The sequence below is a fragment of the Panthera uncia genome (assembly GCF_023721935.1).
Source record: "Panthera uncia isolate 11264 chromosome A1 unlocalized genomic scaffold, Puncia_PCG_1.0 HiC_scaffold_16, whole genome shotgun sequence".
Taxonomy (NCBI): domain Eukaryota; kingdom Metazoa; phylum Chordata; class Mammalia; order Carnivora; family Felidae; genus Panthera; species Panthera uncia.
Window position 1 is genome coordinate 66,598,259 of NW_026057576.1, and position 24,319 is coordinate 66,622,577.

General features: G+C 39.3%; 1 protein-coding gene across 2 annotated transcripts in view; it reads left to right on the top strand.

The window, feature by feature from the left end:
* The window catches only part of IPO5 (importin 5), a 55,733-nt gene that overhangs the window by 29,458 nt on the left and 1,956 nt on the right, over window positions 1–24,319 (top strand). For both annotated transcript variants that reach the window (XM_049647491.1, XM_049647492.1), the window contains exons 9-26: window positions 487–609; window positions 700–820; window positions 2,608–2,695; window positions 4,475–4,581; window positions 9,284–9,408; window positions 9,501–9,590; window positions 9,683–9,856; window positions 12,214–12,432; window positions 13,523–13,606; window positions 14,968–15,100; window positions 15,188–15,309; window positions 16,896–16,992; window positions 18,639–18,811; window positions 19,755–19,866; window positions 19,954–20,009; window positions 21,177–21,299; window positions 22,171–22,390; window positions 23,005–23,233. In XM_049647491.1, the coding sequence (XP_049503448.1) occupies window positions 487–609; window positions 700–820; window positions 2,608–2,695; window positions 4,475–4,581; window positions 9,284–9,408; window positions 9,501–9,590; window positions 9,683–9,856; window positions 12,214–12,432; window positions 13,523–13,606; window positions 14,968–15,100; window positions 15,188–15,309; window positions 16,896–16,992; window positions 18,639–18,811; window positions 19,755–19,866; window positions 19,954–20,009; window positions 21,177–21,299; window positions 22,171–22,390; window positions 23,005–23,233 (2,396 nt within the window). The remainder of the gene's footprint in view (window positions 1–486; window positions 610–699; window positions 821–2,607; window positions 2,696–4,474; window positions 4,582–9,283; window positions 9,409–9,500; window positions 9,591–9,682; window positions 9,857–12,213; window positions 12,433–13,522; window positions 13,607–14,967; window positions 15,101–15,187; window positions 15,310–16,895; window positions 16,993–18,638; window positions 18,812–19,754; window positions 19,867–19,953; window positions 20,010–21,176; window positions 21,300–22,170; window positions 22,391–23,004; window positions 23,234–24,319) is intronic.

The following is a 24,319-nucleotide window of genomic DNA, read 5'->3' on the forward strand; positions in this document are numbered from 1 at the left end:
CTAGGAGTTGTCACTCTTAAATAGTCAGTGGTTGATACAGAATGTATATTTAAATACCACAGTGAGCTAACTCGATGTCATAGAGAAATAAGTTGAGTAATATTGGACACTTGAAATGTATCCTAGGGCCTAGTATTTATTGTATGTCTGAAAAAGACTAGGATGTGGATGTTGGAAGGACAGAGAAAAGGGATTCCTTCTAGTTATGAAAAGAATTCTTTGACAGCCTCAAGTTTGTTGTGCTGGATGCTATAATTCTGAACTAGATTTAAATCTTTATATGTTTCTAGTTGACAGTCAAAAGGAAGGTGTACATGTGACTGTAGGTAAAATTTCATCATATAGATTGCTAAGTTATTATTTAGCGAAAAATACTCTTTGATAATGCCACTTTGTTGTCTGCCTTTTACTGTTTTGGCAGTGAGGCATCTATAAAGTGACTCTTGAACCCAGACCTTTTTTCCTTTTCTATTTTATTTTTTCCAGGCTGTGAATGACTCATGCTACCAGAATGACGATTCTGTCTTAAAGTCCCTCGTTGAGATTGCAGATACCGTTCCAAAGTATTTGCGTCCTCATTTAGAAGCTACTTTACAGCTAAGTCTAAAGGTAAATTAAATACTTCAGTAAATGTTCTGTTTATAATTTTCAATGAATAATCTAAACTACGAAATGTGTACAAATACATCTTCTTTGTAGTTGTGTGGAGACACCAGCCTCAATAATATGCAACGCCAGCTCGCCCTTGAAGTAATCGTGACCCTCTCTGAGACTGCAGCTGCTATGTTAAGAAAACATACCAATATTGTTGCACAGACTAGTAAGTCAAAGATCTTTAAATAATTTGTGTTCATGTGGAAAAACTCTTCAGTGAATTTGCTGAGAATTGTGTAAGCTCATAGATTTGTTGAGAATATGATGTCCTTTCAAAACAGATGAATCTGGAGATATACATCTCTATACATATTTATGGGCATGGTGGCTATGCTGCACACATTTTGAAATCCCATAATAGGCAAGACATGTGATGCCTGGAAACAAATCCAAAGACACAGAAGACCTTTATGGGGAAATTAGATAACATGTTGAAAGACTAGACTAATAGAGGAGCTAAATACCAGTTCTTCTGAAATTAATCTATAAATTAATACAATTTCAGTCAGAATCCCAATAGAGTTGGACATGATAAGATTGATCCTAAAATTCATGTAGAATAACACAGGGCCTGAAGTAGCCAAGACCATTTTGATGAGCATAGTGGAGATCTTGCCCTCTCAACTATGAAGATTTAGAATTTGTTCGTGGCACAGGTGTAGACAAGTGAATCATCTGAAACAAAAAGACCTATAAGCAGATCCACTCACATGGAAACAAAGCTGACTTGAAAAGATAGATAATTGGGGGAGAAAAAAAAAGATAATTGATAAAGGTCATTTCTGTAGCAAAAATATATCCCAACTTCAGATATCCTATAAACACTAATTTGGGGTGGATTAAACACCTAAATAATAGTTCATTTTTACGAGTAAATCTTGATGATTTGATTTTTTTAAGACTGAATCACAAACCACAGATGCAAATATTGCTAAATTTGCAAATACTAAAATAATTTTTTGACCAAATACTCCGTAAGTGAAATTAAAAGATAAGCTGCAGGCTGGGGAAAAGTAGCTGCAGTGGACAGAGTCAACAAAGTTTAAGTACCTAGAAAATAGATGAAGGCTAGGGAACTGGAAATTCACAGAGGAGGAATCTGAACTAGCTAATGAGTGCTGGTCAGTCTCTAATACCAGAGTAGTTGTGGAGTCCCAAGTTGTCACAAAGTTTGACAATACTGAGTGTTGATGAAAGGTGTTGAGCAGGCAGGACTCATACAGCTTCGGGGCACTTCACACGTTGTTGTGAAATAAGACAGTTATCCTTTTAAACTTCCTCTAGGAATGCAAATTTATGCAACCACTATGCAGAGCAGTTAGTCTTTCTTATAATATTGAAGATAACCTATAACAGTTTCATGCCCTGAACTCACACATTTCAAGGATATGTGTATAGAAAACTCATCAAAGGAAATTTTTTAATAGGAAGAAAATTGGAAACAACCAGAATGTCCATCGATGGAATAGTGTGTTTACATAGTGGAATACTGTGAAGTAATTACAATAAAATCCATATGTGTTGAAAAGAAAGCAAATTGCCAAAGGTTACATGTAGTATGGTACCATTTATTGTGTAAAAACTAAAATCTTGAAATGGTGCTGTTTTTTGTATATAGGGAAATCTGTAGTTCAAGTGTAAAAACAGTTTGGGAATGAGAAGCGTCGGTTTTATTCATTGCTCACCTCTGGTGAGTAAAAGAGAGTGTGATAGGATCTAGGAAGTTTGACTTTTATCCTTAGTGGTACTTAAAAAGAACAAGGTCTAAAGCAAATGTGGCAAAAAGGTTAAAATTTAACAAATTTTGGGGGGCACAGGCAAATAATTGTTCTGTCTCTTAGAGGCAAAGTAAACCCTTCATTTTTTACTTCTTAAAATTCTTGTTCATAAATGGTGATACTGATAAAATAAAAAAGCTACAGTCTTCAGGTGTGAAGTGATGATTTACTTTAGTTCCTCAGATGTTAGCGATGATGGTTGATCTTGAAGAGGACGAGGACTGGGCGAATGCAGATGAGCTGGAAGATGATGACTTTGACAGGTAATCGCATGTGCCAGAGACTGTGTGGAGGCTCCTCGACAGAACAGAGAGAGCTCCGGTGGTGACAAGAGTTTAGGGTTCCAGGGTCCATGTCTTCCCACTGTATTCTGTAATCTAAAGTTAAACTTGTCAGTTTGGAACATGGGACACTGAGGCTTTCTGTGTCAAATTTTATAAATTATATTTCATTTACTTTTAATTAAGTAGCCATCTTTCCTCCCCATTTTACTCTGAATTTTCTTCAAGATTTTTTTTTAGTGTAAGAGTATCTTAAAGTCTGTATAAAGAAGCTTTATTGTGAAAAATGCCTTTATATGCATAGACCTCACTTAGAATAGTTGTTTCCACACTGTTCCCTGCAAAATGACGTTTTCCCAATTTCATTCAATTTAACCATAGGCTAGAGATGAGATAGTGGCAAGATTTGCACACTAGATTACTGTGACACTGGAGCTACTGTTTTACTTGTTTAGACTTCAGAGATTCCTTGGAATTCCTGGAAAAGTCCACCAGAATCTATTTATTCACTGTCCAGTGGTGATGATGGCCTCTTCTTACACGCATGTGAGAAGTAGCACTTTAGAACTCTGTTATTTTAACTGATTCTTTCAGTGTTCCTACAGATACATTCTCAGGTAGAGTCAGAAATGGAGAGGGCATTTGATTTGTCCAGGGTTTGTATAGCCCGTCTGTAGACGAAGGTTTAATGCCAGTGTGTCATATTCTCTTTCTCAAAGAGCTGAAAGTATTGCCCTGAAAGACTGGTAGTTGGTATAAGCTACTATAACAGGAATTAGGTAAAATGAAAGACATTTGACTTGCAGAATGTACAGTGCATCTCGCGGCTTAGTCCCATTATTAAAAATGACTACCCTGGCTTAAATGCCGTTTTGAAGTATATGAAAATAATCCTTCACTGGAAATTACCTCATAGGACTAAAGAGAAGACCAGGCTCAGATTGGGTTTCCTTTCCCTGGTTCAGTTACTGTAATGTGCTGCTGCTCCCTGGCCTTTAGTTTGCCCTGTAAAAGGCACTTACAATTATATGGCTTACGAAGCTACTTTCTCTGGGCTAGATGAGTAAGATTTTCTTATCTGTGGGTAAATAGGCCAGGAATATATTCAAGGTGAGTTTAGATATATTCTAAAAATCATTTATAGTTTCATCTTTATAGTCTCTTCACTGGACAGTTGGAGATGATCCCATGACAAACTCACTACCAATCTTAGAGTTCAAAGCCAGTGCAAAAGGCTCTTATACCCAAGTTTCTTCCATTTTCAGTGAAAACACTGGAATTGAGTCTCACCGGTGCATAAATGTTAGCTATGCAGCTAGTACTCCTTTAAAAGTAGGTAAGTTCACTGCAGAGAAGGCATCCCTGAGTCTGAGCACCGCTTTCAGTGTTCTGTGTTCTGTTGATGGAGTTTGAAGGATGTATGTCCGGGAAATGAGGTAACAGGCTCTCTTGAACACGCTGCTCATACCTTTGAGTCTTGAGAGCACCAAAGCTGAGTGTTAGCCAGTGAAGGGTGTGTGCAGAAAGAGCAAAGTCTTGAAAGTTAAGATTGAGACAGGACTTTTTACATCGTGGTGAATGAATCATGAAAATGTTATGTGTTCTCCTTTTCTTGAGGATTTTGAACCCACAACTTCATGCATTTGAAAGACTGCTTAAATCGGTCTTTCTCAGCCTTAGTTTCATAGCATATTTAGAAATACATGTGCACAGTGCACTGTGTGTGTTGAGCATGTTGGATACGTTCTGGTTTGTGTGCAGCAATGCGGTTGCTGGTGAGAGCGCTCTGGACCGAATGGCCTGTGGACTTGGTGGGAAGCTGGTGCTGCCGATGATCAAGGAACACATTATGCAGATGCTCCAAAATCGTAAGCTGTGTCTCCCTCGGATGCTAGCATAGTGCATGTGGCTTTCTAAGTCTCAAACTGACAAATGCTTAGACTTCATCTTTCTTTGCCTTTTTATATCCAATGTTTAGCCTAATTTTTGTGTTATACTGATAAAATTCTGTTTAGTCCTCTTTGGAACCATCCAATCTTATGCTAAAGAATGTTGTTTCTCGCGACTGCAGATACTCCATTTCCTCTGTAGAACTGGCTTCAATGCATAGGAGATAATTACAATACCAAGGAAAAACTATAGATTTTCTCCCTAGCCAGAAGTATCTAGGTTTTAATTTAAATAAGACATCGTCATTTGATGTTTACAAATATTAGCACATTTGATTCATATGATCTTCCTTAGCCACTGTCTGTTATTTTTAAAAATATATAATCAGGGGGCGCGTAGGTGGCCCAGTTGGTTAAGTGTCCCAACTTTGGCTCAGGTTATTATCTCACGGTCTGTGAGTTCAAGCCCCACGTTCGCCTCTGTGCTGACAGCTCAGAGCCTGGAGCCTGCTTCCGATTCTGTCTCTCCCTCTCTCTTTGCCCCTCCCCTGCTTGCACTCTGTCTCTCTTTGTCTCAAAAAATAAAGAAACATTAAAAAATACATGTATAATATATATATAATCAGAAGAGAAGCCACTTCTGGGGCCCCTGGGTGGCTCAGTCGGTTGGGCATCCGACTCCATTTTGGCTCCATGATCTCATGGTTTCGTGGGTTCGAGCCCTGCATCAGGCTCTGTGCTGGTGGTGTGGAGCCTACTTGGGATTCTCTCTTTCCCCCTCTCTCTGCTCCTCCCCCACTCACGCTATCTCTGTCTCTCCCAAAAATAAATAAACTTTGAATAAAAAAAGAGAAGCCACTTCTATTTCTTTTATTGTTTTCATGACAAATATCTGGTTATTTGTCAGTCAGCCTCTGTACCTGTAATTTATATCTATATCAAAAATTGTTGTATACATGTTATATTTTTATGTTTTTTTAAGATTTTATTTTTAAGTAATCTCTATACCCAGTATGGGGCTTAAACTCAACAACCCTGAGATCAAAAGTTGCACATTCCACCGACTGAGCGAGCCAGGCACCCTATGCTTGACTTTTTTTAAAAATTCAAAAACAGAGATATATAGACTAAAAGTCTCTTAACTTATTAGATTTTGAGGTGGCCACTGTTAATTGTTTTCTGAGACTTTTCTTTGACCTCCATCGTGCATATATGCAGTTTTTAAAACAATGTGAACATACCATATAGATACACCATACTTAAGCTTTTACCCCAGGGTATATCCTATCACCACAGAATAGCCCCCTCATAGCATTCCGTAATACCCCATTAAATGTTAATAGTTTTTGTTGATACAAATAATGCTAATGCATATACTCTTCCACAGATATCCTGACTTACTTAAGTATGGATAGTCCTATCTATAGGGTACATTGCAAGAGACACACTTGAGGGTCAGACAGTTGATTCAAGGTCTTAAAGTAGTAAAGCAGGGTAATAACATAATACCAGTTTCAAATGAAAGGAACTGTTGAGAACTGTAGCCCTTTATACAATTTACTTAATTCTTATCCTATAAAATTCTTCTGAAAAGGCATGGCCCAAAACAATTAACTCTTTTTAATGATGTGATTGTATACATGGGTCTTGAATAGTTGTTTCCCCCCTCTTTTTTAACTGTTTATTTTGAGAGAACATGAGCAGGGGAGGGGCGGAGAGGGGGAGAGAGAATCCCAAGGAGGCTCTGCTCTGACAGTATGCAGCCCACTGGGGGACTTGATCCCACAAACGATGAGATCATGGACCTGAGCCAAAGTCCAGAGTCAGACGCTTAACCGACTCAGCCACCCAGGCAGGTGCCCCAGTTTTCCTTTTTTTAGCTCCTCAATTTTTTGAGGGTTTTTTTTTCCCCAAAGGAATAGAGACAGCTTCACAGATTGCTTAAGAGAAAGAATCTAGCTTTTCCATTTTTAAGATGAAGAAGGTAGCCTACAGACATAAAAGATTGTAGTCACTGTTTCACTATTGGTTGATGGTGATCTTCAGATAGATCGGTTGTGGATGTGGTTGTGATTTGTAATTAAAGAATTTGGCTTTTCAGTTTTTCTTGCTACACCTACCAGCTGGATGCAAGAGGCTTTATTATATATGGCAATGAACTCTTAGTAAAGATCTGTTATTGTTAATTGTATGGCTTTGAGCAAATTTTCTGCACCTTAATCTCCTTGTTTGTAAAAGAGGCAAAAATGATGTTTGCTTTATGCCCAGGCTTGAGATTAGATCCAAAGATGTAGCTAATGTGTGTGAAAAGTGCTTTAAACAGTGGCCAACGATATGTATCTCCTAGTAACTTAACACTATTTTTAAAGATAGTTTTACTGGTTTTACTTTAAATAATAAATAGCAAAATTTAAAGGAGAAAAACCACTTCTAAATCCCCATAACATACCATCACATTCTGCCGAACATACTTTCAGGAACTCTGCCTATTAGAGATATACAGACATATCTTTTTATTTTTATTTCTCTGATCCAAATAAGGACACCTTTCTGTATCAGTAAGTATTTATTGCATCTCTTCTTTAAATTAGTAAATCCAGGGCGCCTGGGTGGCTCAGTTGGTTAAGCGTCCGACTTTAGCTCAGGTCACAGTCTCATGGTTCGTGGGTTCGAGCCCCACGACAGGCTCTATTCTGACAGCTCAGAGCCTGGAACCCGTTTCAGATTCAGTGTCTGTCTGTCTGTCTGTCTCTCTCTCTCTCTCTCTCTCTCTCTCTCGTGTGTGTGTGTGTCTCTCTCTCCCCCCAAAATAAACATTAAAAAAAAAAACTTAGTAAATCCAATATGCAAAGGTTAGCATCTGATTTACTGATTTCCTAGGATGATTATTCCTTAGTTGAAAAATGTTGGCTTATTGGTATATTAAGTAATTGAAATGCATTAAAAATAAATATTTAATGTTAATAATAAAGTTTTAATACTTAACAGCAGAATTAGGAAACTTTCAGAAATTCTTTATGTTAGAGGGGTGCCTGGGTGGGTCAGTCTGTTAAGCATCAACTCTTGGTTTCAGCTCAGGTCATGATCTCAAGGTTGTGGTCATTAGATTGAGACCCATGTTGGGCTTTGCACTGAGCATGCAGCCTGTTTAAGATTCTCTCTCCCTCTCTCTCTACCTGTCTCCTGCTCATGCAGGGTGTGCAGGAGTGCAGGTGCCCTCTCAAAAAAATTCTTTATAGTAGTATATTGCAACGGAGTTCATCTTGGGCTCCCCAAAGTGAAAAATTATTAATTCTGATATAATTTTAGGCTTCTCTACAACTTTTGTTAACTCTTATGCCAGTGGTTCACAAACTTTGTTTTTAAGATCCCTTTACACTCTTAAAAAAAATTTTTTTTTTTTAATATTAGAGAGAGACAGAGAGCCAGCATGGGAGGGGCAGAGAGAGAGAGGAAGACACAGAATCTGAAGCTGGCTCCAGGCTCTGAGCTGTCAGCACAGAGCCTGACACAGGGCTCGAACTCATGGATTATGAGATCATGACCCCAGCCGAAGTCGGATGCTTATCCTACTGAGCCACCCAGGCGCCCCTACACTCTTAAAAATCAACTGAAGATCCTAGAATGCTTTTGTTTATGTGGGTTATATCAGTGTTTGTATTATTAAAGATGAAAAACATTTAAAATGTTCATTTAAAGATAGCCATAATAAACCCATTACACATGAACAGAAATAACATTTTTCGTGAAGAATGACTTCAAAACAAAAATATGTTAGCGAGAAGAATGTCGTCTTATGCAGTTTTGTAAATATCTTTAAGTGTCTTAGCTGAGTTCTTGTTTCTGCTTCTTCATTCGGTGTCAGTGGATCATACATGTGTTGTAATCCCTGGAATACTCCACTGGACCCTCAGAGTGAGAGTGAAAGAGTATTATCAGGACAGTAATCCCAGGGTTCTTGGGCCTCACCTTGAGAGCCACTGCTTTACACAGATATTAGCTTTCTGTATTTATGTATGTCTTGCTTTGTTCCACAAGTTGTGTGAAACCGCTTAAAGGGAACGATAATGTAATGAGCATAAACATTTCGAAATGAGAGTCAGGGAAATTACATATTAGAATATGATATGAAGATCAGTATAATAAATACTGCTTAGCTAATATTCTAGTCTAAAACCAAGTAGCCATTAGTAATATTAGAATACGTGTAATGTTCATCTATATTCATTTACCATGTTGTTACATAAAAATTCTTTAAAAGCAGTATCTTCTCCTTGGCTTTTGTTCTTTTTAAAGAAATGTAAATTTCCATGGTTGGACAATAGTGAATCTCTATGTTTAATAAATAGCAGTGTGTGGCACAAAATCCAGGTATTTGTTGCTAATGGTAAATCTTAGGGGGAAAAGGCTTATTTTCAGTAGTTGTTATAAATACTAATAAACTCTTTTCTTTCATATTGCCTTTGCACTACTTTTGGAATAGAAATGCTCGTCTGACATAACCATTACCATAGTGAAATAGTCCAGTCGGGCACTTTTTTCTGTCCATTTTTCTAATTAATGTATAAAAATATTTTGGTGGTCTTTTCTAAATAAGGAGAGCTTTTTTTATGCTTCTGACTACCAGAATGACATGTTTGTACTGGCTAACTGTTCTTTCACCTGTAATTCTTTTTTGTAGCTGACTGGAAATACCGGCATGCAGGATTAATGGCCTTATCTGCCATTGGTGAAGGATGCCACCAGCAAATGGAAGGAATTTTAAATGAGATAGTAAATTTTGTTTTGCTTTTTCTTCAGGATCCTGTAAGTACCAGTAAATACCTGATTCATACTTATTACCATAGTTCCCGTGTGGGAACCCCTTACCTTTACTTACACAAAGTCCCCTATTGCAGCATCCAAGAGTAAGGTACGCAGCCTGTAATGCCGTGGGACAGATGGCTACAGATTTTGCACCTGGCTTCCAAAAGAAATTTCATGAGAAGGTAAGTAACAATGCCTCAAACACTCAAACAGAGGAGGTGTGCTTGGAAATGTGGTGTTTCAAAATGTGTGTTTATCTGATTCCGTTTTCCAGGTGATCGCGGCCCTGTTGCAGACCATGGAGGACCAGGGCAATCAGCGAGTGCAGGCCCATGCTGCTGCCGCTCTGATCAACTTCACTGAGGACTGTCCCAAGTCACTGCTTATTCCATATTTAGACAATTTGGTGAAACATCTACATTCCATCATGGTACTTAAACTTCAAGAGGTAGGTTTTCAAGGTCTTTAAGCTCCTATTTAGAGATTAATGTAGGTTATTTTAGTGGGTAAGACCTGGAGAAAGAGACTTTTCAGCCTGGCCATAAAGAATAGAAAGTCAGGTTAGGCTGTTTGAAGTAGAATAATTCAGTCTTGACCAGAGAATAGGCCAACATTGGAATTGGGAAAGAAGTTATAGCCTAAACGTTAGGTAAATCAGTATGTGAATTGCCTTGAAAACAAGGCAGTTATTTTGAATTCTGATTTGTGTAAATTTGGAAGACCCATTTTGTTCTTAACTGCTGCAGGAAATCCTGATAATGTGATTGTAAGAAATTAGCTGTGGAGCATTGTGAGGCGTAAACAAAACGGGAGAAAATTTAAGACTGTCAAGATTATTGTTCACAGAGCTTGGGTGGTAATAGTGGAAATTAGTGGGGAAAGATGATTCTAAAAGTCATTTTTTGGGAAGCAGTAACAGTTTCTACCAGTTTGAATTTTAAAAGATGAAAGAGAGGGGGTGCCTGGGTGGCTCAGTCGGTTAAGTGTCTGATTCTTCGTTTTGGCTCAGGTCGTGATCTCATGGTTTGTGGGTTTGAGTCCCACGTTGGGCTCTGTGCTGACAGTGCTGAGCCTGCTTGGGATTCTCGGTCTCCTTCTGCCCCTCCCCTGCTTGTTCTCTCCCCTCCCCAACCAACCCCCACCCCACCCCCTGTCAAAAATAAATAAACTTAAAAAAAAAAAAGACGAAAGATAAGTAAAAAAAGTTGACCCTTCTTCTCACCTAGATGACAGAAGTAGACAGATGAGAAAGAATATCATTTTTACGTTAAATAAGTTGAATTTTAAAATCAGGCCTGGCTGTCCAAATAGAAGGTTTACAGTGATAGCTTAAATAAGAAATAGAACCTAAGAGACTCAGTTATGTTAGTACAGCAGTGTGTGAGGAGAGGATGCAAGTGAGAAAGGCAAAGATTCAGGCTCAGTTTGTCATGAAATGAATAAAAAGGACAAATAAAAACCTGTTAAGAAAACTCCTGTGTTTAGCAGACACAAAGTTACTGTCAAATTGCTATAAAAGTAAAGTTTCTAACGTTACTAACTCAATTCTCACACATCAATTCGTTATGAACCAGGAAGAGTTAGTAAACCACACTTCACGTAGTCATGTTCTAAAGGAGAACAAGGTGGAGACAAGATACAGTGTCTCCGAAGGTGAAGAAAGGGGCTTTTGAAATATGACAGGTGTTCCGGTGTTCAGTGTCCGGTGACAGCAGACCAGGAAGGAACAGGAGTGAATCTGAAGACGGGTAGACCCCAGTTGAAGGCAGATGAGTTTGTTGGTTAAATCAGGAACGGAAGGATCAAACGTGACTTTACAAGTGTGTTTGGGTAGAGGGCTGAAGTGTAAATAGAGTTTCAATTGCATCCCCTTACTCCAAAGAGGCAACAGGTCAGATTTTTTAAAGACTAAAAGAAGGAATTGTTAAGATGGCCTGGGGAAGAAGTTAAAGTATGTGAGCAAAAGTTGTGCAAAGAGAAGGTAGCTGATGAGGAACAACGTTCCTCGGAGATCAGAAGCAGTCAAGACCTGAAACGTGGAGCAGATGCAGAAGAAGGGAGTAAGTTACCCTCTTACGGGGCAGTGGAAGTGGTCGTGCAGGGGGAAGAACTCTGCTCAGAGTGGCTGGAGTTGATTGGGGGGAAATGAAACAAATCTGGAATAGTCCCTGGGTCAGGTACTCCTGTGAATCCTCAAGGGTTAGAAAATGTTACCAGGTGACAGCATGAGCCCCGCTGCAAGTACCCAGTGTTTGTTACTAGCCAGGTCAGAGAACCTGTAGGTCTTGAATGCAGGAGAAAGGGGAGCTCATGTGTTTCACCAAGACAGTGAAATGGTTGGCTAAAAAGCTCTGGCTCTGATGGGATCATTAGTGCTACCTTCTGGGGAGAGTCGCATGAGAAGATAAAGGAATGGACCATGAAGGGGATTCTCTCATGCATGGTAGGACGGCACAGAGTGTACGGTAAGTAGTGGGAGTCAGTGAGGTAAAAGGACCGAGAAATACGGGTGTCAAGCTGGGATACAAAAATTGGAAAAGGAATCAGATTTGTGCTTGAGAATTGGTTGCTTGGAGTTAAGGCAGACCTGAGTAAGGAGCATTCCATTAACAGAAGAGAGAGGAGATCCCACATCAGTAGTTCCGCAGGGATTCTTTAATTTGCTCCGGAACCTACGGTCTCCACTCGGGCTGCTGGAGGGTGGTCTCCGCTGGCTGTCTCAGAGAAGCCTGTGAGAACTCGGAGCAGGTATTTCTTCCAGTTTCTCGTTTGCATGATTTATTTTGTGTGTCTCCCTTCTCCTAGTTGATTCAGAAAGGCACCAAGTTAGTTCTGGAACAAGTTGTGACATCTATCGCATCAGTTGCAGATACCGCAGAGGAAAAATTTGTCCCCTACTATGACTTATTTATGCCATCACTAAAGCACATCGTCGAGAACGCAGTTCAGAAGGAACTCCGACTTCTCAGAGGAAAAACTATTGAGTGCATCAGCCTCATTGGTCTAGCTGTTGGGAAGGAAAAAGTAAGTGATTTGTAGAAGGCTGAATTTACTGTCTGTAGTTTGGCTGTGGAGGCATTGAGGGAGGCACTTAGAGGCCTTTTCCTTCTGCTAAATGGTTTTCCGGATACTTGTTTTTTTTTCCATTATCTTACTCTCCTGTAATTCTAGCTTTATATAGAAATTCATTTTTTCAGCATTAATATTAAGGTTTTTTTCTTAATTCATTTATGCTCTTGAAATCTCCTCCTCTTCCTACCACATGTACAGTCTACTGGGAGGCGTGTGGAGTTCAAGATCCATATGTTTAGCTTCACTCATTTAAACACGTACTTGGTAACATTCCGTTTGCTTTCTTGTTAATCCAAAAACCATCAGGTGTCCTAAGAGAAATCTCTATACATATAGTTCTGCAGAAAATAATTAGCAAGGACCATTGGCAGATGTATTTGTCTTCCAGCCAGCATATCAGAGTCTCAAAGCTGATCCAAATGAAGTCCCCCCTGTCATTGACCTCTCGCGCTCTAATTCTCAGAACTACCAACAGTAGAACCTCTCCAGTTGGTCTCCTCCAAAACCAGCACCAGTGTTAACTTTACCTTAGAAATTATTTTCTGTGAGATACTGAGAACCTAATCAATACAATATTTTCATGTTCCTACTCTGTCTGATTTTCAAACTGTCTCTGAAACACTGCCTGTTTATACAGTGGGGATTGGCAGAACTACACAGAGTTACCTGAAAATCCTATACTTCTAGGGAGCAATCCAAAGTTTTCTTTCTGGATTTGGATTATCTTTTTACTGCTGGAAATACATAAACTATAGACCAAAACTTGATATCATTAGAAATTCCTTTATACTGCAGTTCACTCTGACCTTCACTGTAGAATCTATTTTTTAGAAAGAGCACTAGGTGTGTGCAACATAGATGAAAATTTTTCAGTGTGATACTTTTGTCTAAGGGGTTATGACCCATGTGGGAAATGTAATGGATTTTCTTTTGGAAAGTTGTGTTATTATACAAGAACCAAAATTGGGTAGTGGTGAGCACCTCTCTGTTCTGATAGCCACGAGAAACACCGGTGTTGATTTTCCCAAATATTTTCTTCCAGTTCATGCAAGATGCATCAGATGTGATGCAGCTCTTGTTGAAGACCCAGACGGACTTTAGCGATATGGAAGATGATGATCCCCAGGTAAAGCAGCTTTCACATGTTGGCCTAGATGTACATCTAGTATAAAGTTAAAAGTACTCAAAAAAAGAAATTGAGTGATAGTTTTCTTGAGATAATCCCTGGTTGCAGAGACGTTCTTCACTGGCTTTCCTTCTACTTCTCATGCCATCTTTTTCTCAGTCTGCTCTGGCTGCTCTCTCCCCTGACTCTGGCTTTTGGTTTTTGGTTTTTTGGGTATTTTTATGCTCTTAGGGTTCTGTCCTAGGCCCTCTTCCCTCCTGAGCAGTGTCATCCACACCATGGCTTCAGTTTTCCTCCGTGTGCTGTAACTGCCAGATCTTTCTCTCAATTCAGGGTTCATTGATCCCCCCGCTTACTAGACATCTCCATTTGGACATCTCTCGGCCCTGTCATTGCCACATGACTTCCCACAAACCTGCTCTGCTTTTTTCTTTCTGCCCATGAGCACACATTCATTTCACCCCTGCCCCATGCAGCCTGACTAATCCCAGCTCATATTTCAAGGCCAGTATAAGTCTTGATAGTGGGTCCTTACGACACAGTGTTGTAAATTGTAAGTGTGTGTCATGGTCCTAATAGTATTCACGATGCCTAATGAATAACAGCGACTCCATAAATAATTGCTGGGTTACATTTGGACTTTACATGGCCATGCTATCATTATTTCCTATGAACTTAGATTGTTTTTTCTTTTGTGTGTGTGGGGGGGTTTTTTGTTTGTTTTAGAGTAGGTGTGGAGAATATGTGTGTTTACGCACGTGAGATATATTAGTAAAAATCAACTCACTTTCTGGGTTACAGGGATGATGAATTAGAACTAGATCCTCTGTTGGTGGTTTGCAGGTGATTCAGGCTATGTAAACACAGTAGTAGAAGAGGTGTCTTAAAAACACCCAGCCACTTACACAGAAAATTGAAACAGCTAGGAGAAAGGGATGTTCTCTCTGGTGTTAATAAATGTTTAATGAATGGAATGCTAGGCAGTAAAGGTACAGTCAGATAAAATATGTTCTTGTCTTCAAAAAATGTAGGGCCTAGGAGTTAAAATGGTTAAGTAGATTTTATATATGTGACTCACATGCTATTAGAGAAAATTATATATTGCTTCTTGAAAGTAAGAAAAAAATAAGACACAGTCCTGGTGTTCCTCTTTTCCCTCACCTGCTCTCTCTATCCCAGGGCAAAGGCTCACAGTGATTTTGTTTCTGAATGTTTTAAGTATATGACTCTAGGAAATGTACTTTCTGCTTGAAGGGCTATGAATGTGAAATAAAACATTGTTTGTATGAAATAGGGAAATGGCTTCTTTGTGATTGTCTATTTACCATTGTTTTGAAATCAATTTTAATTTTTTCCCCCAGATCTCTTACATGATCTCAGCATGGGCCAGAATGTGCAAAATTCTTGGAAAAGAATTTCAGCAGTACCTTCCAGTGGTTATGGGGCCTTTAATGAAGACCGCTTCAATTAAGCCTGAAGTAGCCCTTTTAGATAGTAGGTGTCTTCATGAAGACATAACAGTTGTAAAATTCCTCCCTGTGATTATTTTTAACGTGAATTTGTTTTCTTCCTTGTTAACAGCCCAAGACATGGAAAACATGAGTGATGATGACGGTTGGGAGTTTGTGAACCTTGGAGATCAGCAAAGTTTTGGTATTAAAACTGCAGGACTGGAAGAAAAGTCCACTGCTTGTCAGATGCTGGTGAGTGCGTATAGTGTTTATCAGACTTCAGTTGACGAGTTCTTAGAACACATTCATACACACATTTCAGAGGAGTGCCTCCCATAGATGTTAAAGAAATTATTTGAAGAGCAGGAATATATTCTTTAAAAAATAAAATGTAGAAACATTTTGACCCAACATTTCCACTTCTGGATAAAGAAATCATGTAGGTAAACTTCATGATCACTGCTGTTTCTAATAACAACAACAAAAATGAAAAGCCTGAATGCCTGTTATCAGGAAGATAATAATTATTGTACCCAGCTGATACAAAGCTATGTTGGGGCAAGGATTTTTGTCTATTCTGTGCTTAGTGTATAGTAGATAAGATGACCAAGGAATATTTTTTGAATGAATGAATGAACAGAAATGTGCTCATGCTACTGAAAATATAACTGGTATGATGTCAGTCATATAAAAAATATAAACATGGTAGGGACATCAAAATGTTTACAGTAATTACCTCTTGCAGTGTTATGAGGTCTTGTGTGCAAGTTCTCTTTGAGGTTTTTTTGTTTGGTTTTTTCCCTCCCCTTCCCCTTTATGAGCATGTGTTACAGACAGGGACAATAATCTATTTTTCTTAAAGGTAGAATTAAGAAATTATGGTATATTACAAACTTAGCAGATGAGTAAGCCCAAATAAAAGTTAATAACTTAAATTTTATCTTGCATTAATAAAACATTGTTGTATTTACCAGTTCATTTAAACTTGTATTTCTTGAACTTATTTTTATCATCAGTACTTACTATATATTGTAAACATTTATGCCTATAATATAATTCATAGATATTTTGGATTTTTGTGGTATCTTTCAACTAGAGAGTAAATGTAAATGTAACATCTCTAAACAAAATTATCAAATCTTTTAATGTGGAAGAAAGTAAAGAAACTTTTTTTTTTTTTTTTAAGTTTGTTTAGTTTGAGAGAGAGCACGCGAGCAGGGGAAGAGCAGAGAGAGAGAATCCCAAGCAGGCTCCGTGCTGACAGCATGACACAGGGCTCACTCAGTCCCACGAACCATGAGATGGTGACCTGAGCCAAAACCAAGAGTCAGCTACTTAACCGACTGAGCCACTCAAGCACCCCGAGAAACAATTATTTTTAAAGCAGCATTATTTTTCTGTTTCACTGATGAAATGATTTTTTTATTACAAAATAACATAAGCCTATTTGCAGATTTACAGAGTGATACACTACAATTAAGTGTTCGGGTTTTTTATATCTTTTTAAAGTATTTTTCTTCAATGATATATTTTGCTTGAAGTACCTCAGAGTGCTGAAACTTATGCACCATTCTCCCACACACAACACTAAAAACGTGGGGTGTTCCGGTCTTTGAATGACAGCGTATACTGCAGTCACGCCAAGGCCCTTTCCCTTTGTACAGCTTTTTCTACATTTATATTTGTATTTCCCAGATACTTGTCACAGTCCTGCATGCAGCTCTAAGTGTACTTCCAGTCAGGGTGCAGCATTCTGTGGTCCTTACGATTCTGCTATTTAATAAATGTTAGTACCTAAAAACTAACATGGATCTTGATTTCTGATACTTTGGTTTCAGGTTTGCTATGCTAAAGAGTTAAAGGAAGGCTTTGTGGAATACACTGAACAAGTTGTCAAACTGATGGTCCCTCTACTGAAATTTTATTTCCATGATGATATCCTATAATTTTTGAATGCAAAACATTTCTAGAATTAGTTAAATTGTAGCTTGAGTGTTTGACTTTGTGTTAACTGATGTGTGCTTCACTGTGATTGATTGTTTGCACTAACTGTAATTTAAGTTTATAAACTACATTTTTTGCAGGTGCTTTAGTGTCATGGTTTTTGTTTGTGCCAAAAACAAGAAGAAAATGTTACCTATTTTCTAGTTGACAGCTTTTTCTGTGAACCACTGGAAAGATTTTAAGGATTGATATTTTTAGCAAATGTTTGTAGTTGTATATAAGAACTTTTCTTAAATATCTGTTGGTGGTGTTAAGCTAAGACTTTTTTATAATTTTTTTTTCAACGTTACTTTTTTGAGAGACAGAGCACGAGAGGGGGAGGGGCAGAGAGAGAGGGAAGCACAGAATCTGAAGCAGGCTCTAGGCTCTGAGCTGTCAGCACAGGCCCAACACGGGGCTCGAACTCACGAACGGTGAGATCATGACCTGAGCCGAAGTCGGACACTTAACCGACTGAGCAACCCGGGTGCCCTGAAACTAAGAGTTTTCTTAATAGGTTAAGAGACCCGCTGATAACTTTCTGTGGCCTAGTCCTACATTTCAAATGTGGGTATCACCTTGGAGAAACCTTTCTTGATAAATCTGCATGTTAAATGTTTTCCTTCCTAACATGATTGTCGTAATTAATACATGGAAACATTTTTAGGCCTTAACACACACACACAATTTCGTAGATGGGTTTAAAAAAAAGGGACAGCCCAACAGAGTGGTTGAGCCCAGACCCAAACTCAGATCTTCCTGACTCCAGAGCCCCTTTGTTTTAGTTCCTCATGCAGTATCCTGTAGTGGTATCCTTTACAGAAGATGGCTTTTGCGCAAGAGAAACTTACCATGATGAGAGAGGACAAAGGGAAGTCTCACAACCTGATGTCACAACTGACACTAGATAGGGAGGGGCAGCTTGGTCTTCATTGAAACTGAAAAGGCTCTGACAGGAGAACTTAATTAGTGTTCCCAGGAGAAATATAGCTTTGGTTGCATTTATAACATTTTTTTAAATTTTCTTTTTTAAAGTTTGTTTATTTTGAGAGAATGAGCGGTGGGGGCGGAGGGGGCATGGGTATAGAAAGAGGGAGAGAGAAAATGCCAAGCAGGCTCCACGCTGTCAGTGTGGAGCCTGACATGGGGCTCACACTCAAAACTGTGAGATCATGACCTGAGCCAAAACCAAGAGTCAGACACTTACCAACTGAGTGCCATCCCCCCACCAGGCTTCCCATTAGAAATATATATTGCATAAGTTTGGGGATGAGAACATACTAAGATATGCTCTAAGGGTCCCAGAACCTTTTACAATCATTTCTGTGTTTGCAGGTCACATTTGAGACTCACTGCTGTATTGTAGGTGACAGAAAAGACAAGGATAAGTCATATGGCCAGGGAGATGTCTGTTTTTATACACACGATATATTTAACACAACCTCCTGGATAGCATTCTCAGATAATCTGGCCATATGACTGGCACTCGGTGAACACTTTAACATTTACGTAAGCAGAATGAGAGAACAATCTTTCAAGGAGAGGAATTACACTAAGTGTGTCTGAAAGTATTGATTACGTTTCCTTAACAATAAAACGTGTTCGAGTGGCGGCAGCAGAATCCATGCCTCTTCTCCTGGAATGTGCGAGAGTTCGTGGTCCTGAGTATCTCACACAGATGTGGCATTTTATGTGTGATGCTCTAATCAAGGCCATTGGCACAGAACCAGACTCAGATGTCCTCTCAGAAATAATGCATTCTTTTGCAAAGGTAAATATTCTTCTCTTAAAAGTATGTATAAGGTTGTATGTTCATATATTAGTCTTGCTAAAAATAAATAAAATTCGATCTTATAACAAGTGATTTTTTTTATTTACTGAAAATGTTTCTTTCTTATTTTAACGTTTTAGTCCAGTCTTGATAAGTTGCCACCGTCATTTACCTAATAATCCAACTGCAGAATATTGGCTCATCTCCAGCTCACACCTAGTTTCTGTCCTATTCTCTCCTAGATGCCTCTGCTCTTCATTTTCCCTTATGTCTTCTCTGTGCTGAGATCGCCTCCTTTGGTCTGCTCCCGATGTCTCTCTCCTTTCTTTCCCTCCCAGTTCATTCTCCTTTTCTCAGGCATGAACTTCCTCGATACTTGCACTCCTCTTCCCAATATTCCTGGTCACCCCCATTGTTCACGGCTCCATGGTCTGCTCCACAGTTTGGTTTAAAAGTTCTTCATTACCTTTCATTTGTCCCCATTTACACTCTTACAGTTCACATTTCTTCTATTTTAACAAAGGAGGCCCCCCTGGGCCTTTGTGCATGTGATTTCCTCAGCCTGTAGTGCCCTCCCAGCACCCCCTTGTCCTTTTTCCCCACTGTGTTTGTGTAGAGCGTGTGTGTGGTAATTGAGCTGCTCAGAAGCTGGATAGTCTGCTCCATCTTTGAGATGTCAGCTCCTAGCAGTAATGCCTGGCATTTAAGATCTGCTCAGGACATGTTCAAAATAAAAATATTTTTTAAATTATTTTCTTTGAAGTACTGTCATTGTAACGAACATACACCAAGCAAGTGTAATCTACTCATTTAATCGTTAGTCTTCGACCATGCTGAGTTAATTTTTCTCATGCTTCCGTGTTATTCTTAACAGAACTTAACTTTTGACTCTTAAAACACTTAAATCTCATGGGTTGCCTTCTTTCCTCAATTTCATCATTAGTGCATTGAAGTAATGGGAGATGGATGCCTTAATAATGAACATTTTGAAGAATTGGGAGGCATATTGAAAGCTAAACTCGAAGAACATTTTAAAAATCAAGAATTACGGCAAGGTAAGTTCTCCACGCTTTTATTTCTGAATGTAATCCTTGACCGTTTTGGCGACCGTTTAAAAAGACATTTATTTGGGTGTGTTTTAGTTAAAAGACAAGATGAAGACTATGATGAACAGGTGGAAGAGTCACTACAAGATGAGGTAAATTATTCCCTTCAGAACTTAATTTATATGATCATTTGCATCTGGAACATTTTTAAATGCTTAAGTTTCTAATTCATTTCTGACTTGTCATTCTGATGTAATTATCGGTAATTTTTAGCGGAAGAATCTGACATGTATTTCATTTACTAATCTAGAGAATAAGTAATTGAAGTTAGCTGATTTGTGTTTTGGATGCTGTGTGAGTGTTTTTGCTGCAATACCTCCCACATGACAGCACTTCTAAGTTCACCTAGTGTTTCTTTTATATATGCCTCTCAGCAAATTTTTATTGGCTGGCGTATTCACTGTTTTAAAGATTAGTGGACTCAAAGTCAGGTGTTAAATGACTGTCTAAAGCCACACACTGCCGCGAGTCTAGGGCTTAAGGCCAGATCTTTTTGTAACAACAGCTGTCTTTCTACCAGATCACAGGATAGTGAGAATTTCCTTATAAATAATACACATGCAGTGGTTGAAATAAGTCTTCTACGTTGCTTTGTTCAGCTCTCTCATCAAACCACTTGATGCCATCAGATGTATTTCAGCTGCATATTTAGGTTCCAGGATGTGGCACGTAGCCATCCTGGTGGACCAGTGCTCCCGTGCGCAGGTCATCCCCTTTCTGTGCGGGTGCTCCTGTGCACAACTCATCCCCTTTCTGTGCAGGGTGCTCCCACGCGTGGCTCGTCCCTTTTCTGTGCGGGGTGCTCCCGCACACGGCTCATCCCCTTTCTGTGTGGGGTGCTCCCGTGCGTGGTCCATCCCTTTCTGTGCAGGGTGCTCCCATGCTGACACACACAAATTGCTCCCAGGGATGAGGTGTTGTCAGTTAACTGACCCCACATCTCTCCACCCAGATGCTCCAAAATTAGAAACATTCTTGCAGAAAGCAAAAAATACTACTGAAGTAAAAACACTTCTGTTTCAGAATTTGAAATGTAGGTATGTTCCAAGGAAAGTCTTTGGAGGAAGTGCAGTACTGGCCGCACTTCTCTTTCTGTCGGCAGGTGGGAGGCGTGACACCCGGCCGTAGAGGTGCCCTTACAGTGATGAGTAGTTTAATTTCTGCATTTCCTAGATTTTTGTAAATGAATGTTACTGTTAGCGGTAATAGTGGAGATGCCTTTTGATACATATGGGTGTTGTGTGTGTTTTTGTTTTTAGGATGATAACGATGTTTATATTCTGACCAAAGTGTCAGACATTTTACACTCAATATTCAGTAGCTACAAGGAAAAGGTGTTACCATGGTTTGAACAGCTGCTCCCGTTAATTGTCAACCTAATTGTAAGTGTTACCTCTCTTTGACCGTTATTTTAGATAGTTGACCTGGGATTGTTTCAGTGCAGCACTTGAAAACACACTTCTAGGTTAAAATGGACCTTAGAAATCCTAAAGAGTTTCCATGATTTTATCAGGTTTATTGCATTGCCCTTGATATTTTCTCATTTGATACATGCTAGAAGTTTGCTAATTAAGTTTTCCATAGTTCAGTTAAATCAGAATGCATTCCAAAGACATACAAATGACTTTTCATTATTTCAGGTTATCCGTGCACTGCTCAGTTATCAACATAATTAGTTTTTTTCAGTGGACCCTAGAGGACTCCCTTAAAATCCTTGTTACATACAGCCAGCATTCATAGATTCTGGATGATGGCCTTATGTATTCAGTCTTTAAAATACACATGAAAAGCAATCAATAGAAATCTGTCTCACTTTGGCTTTTAATCTTGTATTTAGTAGTGCAGCACGTTTTTTTAAAAACTTAGGCACATAGGACTTAGCCTGTTGAGTGGATATATAAAGTTAACATCTTCATAACTTTTATTGTTGTTCTTTAAATACAGCATTATCATTGTCTTTTTTGTGAATTAAATGTACCCACATTGTTGCTGCTGTTGGTTCTTCCGGTATATGCTGATATCAAATTGTGGGATTTTATTAAAAAATCATACAAAGTCTTTTAAACCTGTACTTCCTTAAATCTGTGTTGTAATTTGAGGATTCACAAGAAGTGATTATTACTGTGTTTTTCGTTGCCTGTATCTGGAATATCCATGTAAGCTTATCACTTACATGATAGCCTATAGTGAATTTTTTTTAACGTTCTTCGTGTACTCCAGTATTCAGAGCTTAAAAGATTATCTCTTTTATAGTGTCCACATAGACCATGGCCAGACAGACAATGGGGATTGTGCATCTTTGATGATGTCATAGAGCACTGTAGTCCAGCCTCTTTTAAATACGCAGAATATTTTTTAAGGCCGATGCTCCAATATGTGTGCGACAGCAGCCCCGAAGTGAGGCAAGCAGCTGCGTATGGCCTGGGTGTCATGGCACAGTACGGTGGAGAGAACTACCGGCCTTTCTGTACAGGTACTTTCTTCTGCTCGGTCCCAGGCATCCCTTTTATCGCGCTCTCGTTCTCTTTTCCACATCCCCAAACATTATATAGCTATTTCTGCTGTGTTGTTCTTCCCTTTTTCAAACGTCTCACCTATAACATACACAAATTGACCGTCTTTATTCTCGGAGATATGGAAATGAAATCTGAGTGGAATCAGAGCTTCCCCACCCCCATCCTCCAGAATAGAGTTCATTTTGGGCTTGGGAGGTACACCCCAGCTGCGGCATAGGACTTTTAAAACATATGGGGGTCCCTGTAAAGCCAGTGCAGGAATACAGCTGGAGGCTTTTAAAAGCTTGAAGTACCCTGAGATGATCGGGAATTGAATGTTGAGTCTGCCGACCTCTTGGGCTCCCAGTTAGTGGAGCACTGATGCTCCGGCCCATGCCGGGGCAATCCTCCTTTCCTTCTTAGGTCTGGCTCTGCAGCCAAGAAAACAAAATGGGCTGGAAACTTCAATAATTCTTCACTACAATCGATAACTGGACCGAAGATAAAAAGAAATATTTATATAAAAAATACTGGCTTTGCATGAAAATGTGAGGTTTTAAAAAACTGACCTTTTTGCAATTGCTTATTTTAGAAGCACTTCCACTGCTGGTAAGAGTTATTCAGTCTGCTGATTCTAAGACCAAAGAAAACGTCAATGCCACAGAGAACTGCATCTCAGCAGTGGGGAAGATTATGAAGTTCAAGCCTGACTGTGTGAACGTGGAAGAAGTCCTGCCTCACTGGTTGTCTTGGCTTCCACTTCATGAGGATAAAGAAGAAGCTGTTCAGACTTTCAATTATCTGTGTGACTTGATCGAAAGGTAAGAAAAAGGACAAATAGACCTCACTTTCTTCCTCTCTAAACAGTGTTTCCTGTGCACAGCCCCCCAGATGTATAGGTTTCTAATAATGTTGTCTTTAAAACCGTATCACAGTTAACGCTGCCTTACAGTTAGATCTAGTTTGACTTGTTCTTTATGGAATTCAACAGATGAGGCATTATAGAACATAATGTTTTAAGAAGATTCTCTTTCAGGGGTGTCTGCGTGGCTCAGGTCAAACACCCAACTCTTTTTTTTTTTTTTTTCTAACCGTTCATAGCGGTGCCTGGATGGCTCAGTTGATTAAGTGTTCAACTTCCACTTAGGTCATGATCTCAAAGTTCGGGAGCTCGAGCCCCGTGTCAGTTCTGTGCTGACAGCTCAGAGCCTAGAGCCTGCTTTGGATGCTGTGTCTCCTTCTGTCTTCCCTCCCCCATTCACGCTTTGTCACTCTTTCTCAAAATTTTAATGTTTGTTTGTTTGTGAGAGAGAGTGCGTGCACATGTAAGCAGGGGAGGGGCAGAGAGAGAATCCAAAGCACGCTCCGTGCTGTCAGCACAAAGCCCGATATGGAGCTCGAATTCACGAACCATGAGGTTATGACCCGAGCCAAAGTCAGATGCTCAACTGACTGAGCTGGCCAGGTGCCCCAGGCATCTGACTCTTGCTCTCAGCTTGGGTCCCCTCTCAGGGTCATGAATTTGAGCTCCACACTGGGCTCCACACTTGGCATTGGAGTCTACTTAAAAAAAAAAAAAAGTTTCCCTTTTAATGTTGTTGCCCGTTTATGTCACCAAAATGTCACGTCATGTATCTATTGTTTATTTATTTGGCTTTATATATTTTTTTTAATCCCCACTTTACAGAAGTAGAATTGACGTGTATCATGTGTTAGTATAATGAGATCAAAGTATGTCATTAGCACCATGGTTTTTGGATTCAAGAATCAGTGGTATAAGGAAAGTATTCCAGTTGGGTAATCAAGATCTGGCCCTGGGCTCTGGCATTATTAATGCTCTTTTGTGTCCATGAGTATATCTAAGAATTGCAACAACCTGGAGGCTACAGAAGCTATCAAATCAAAGG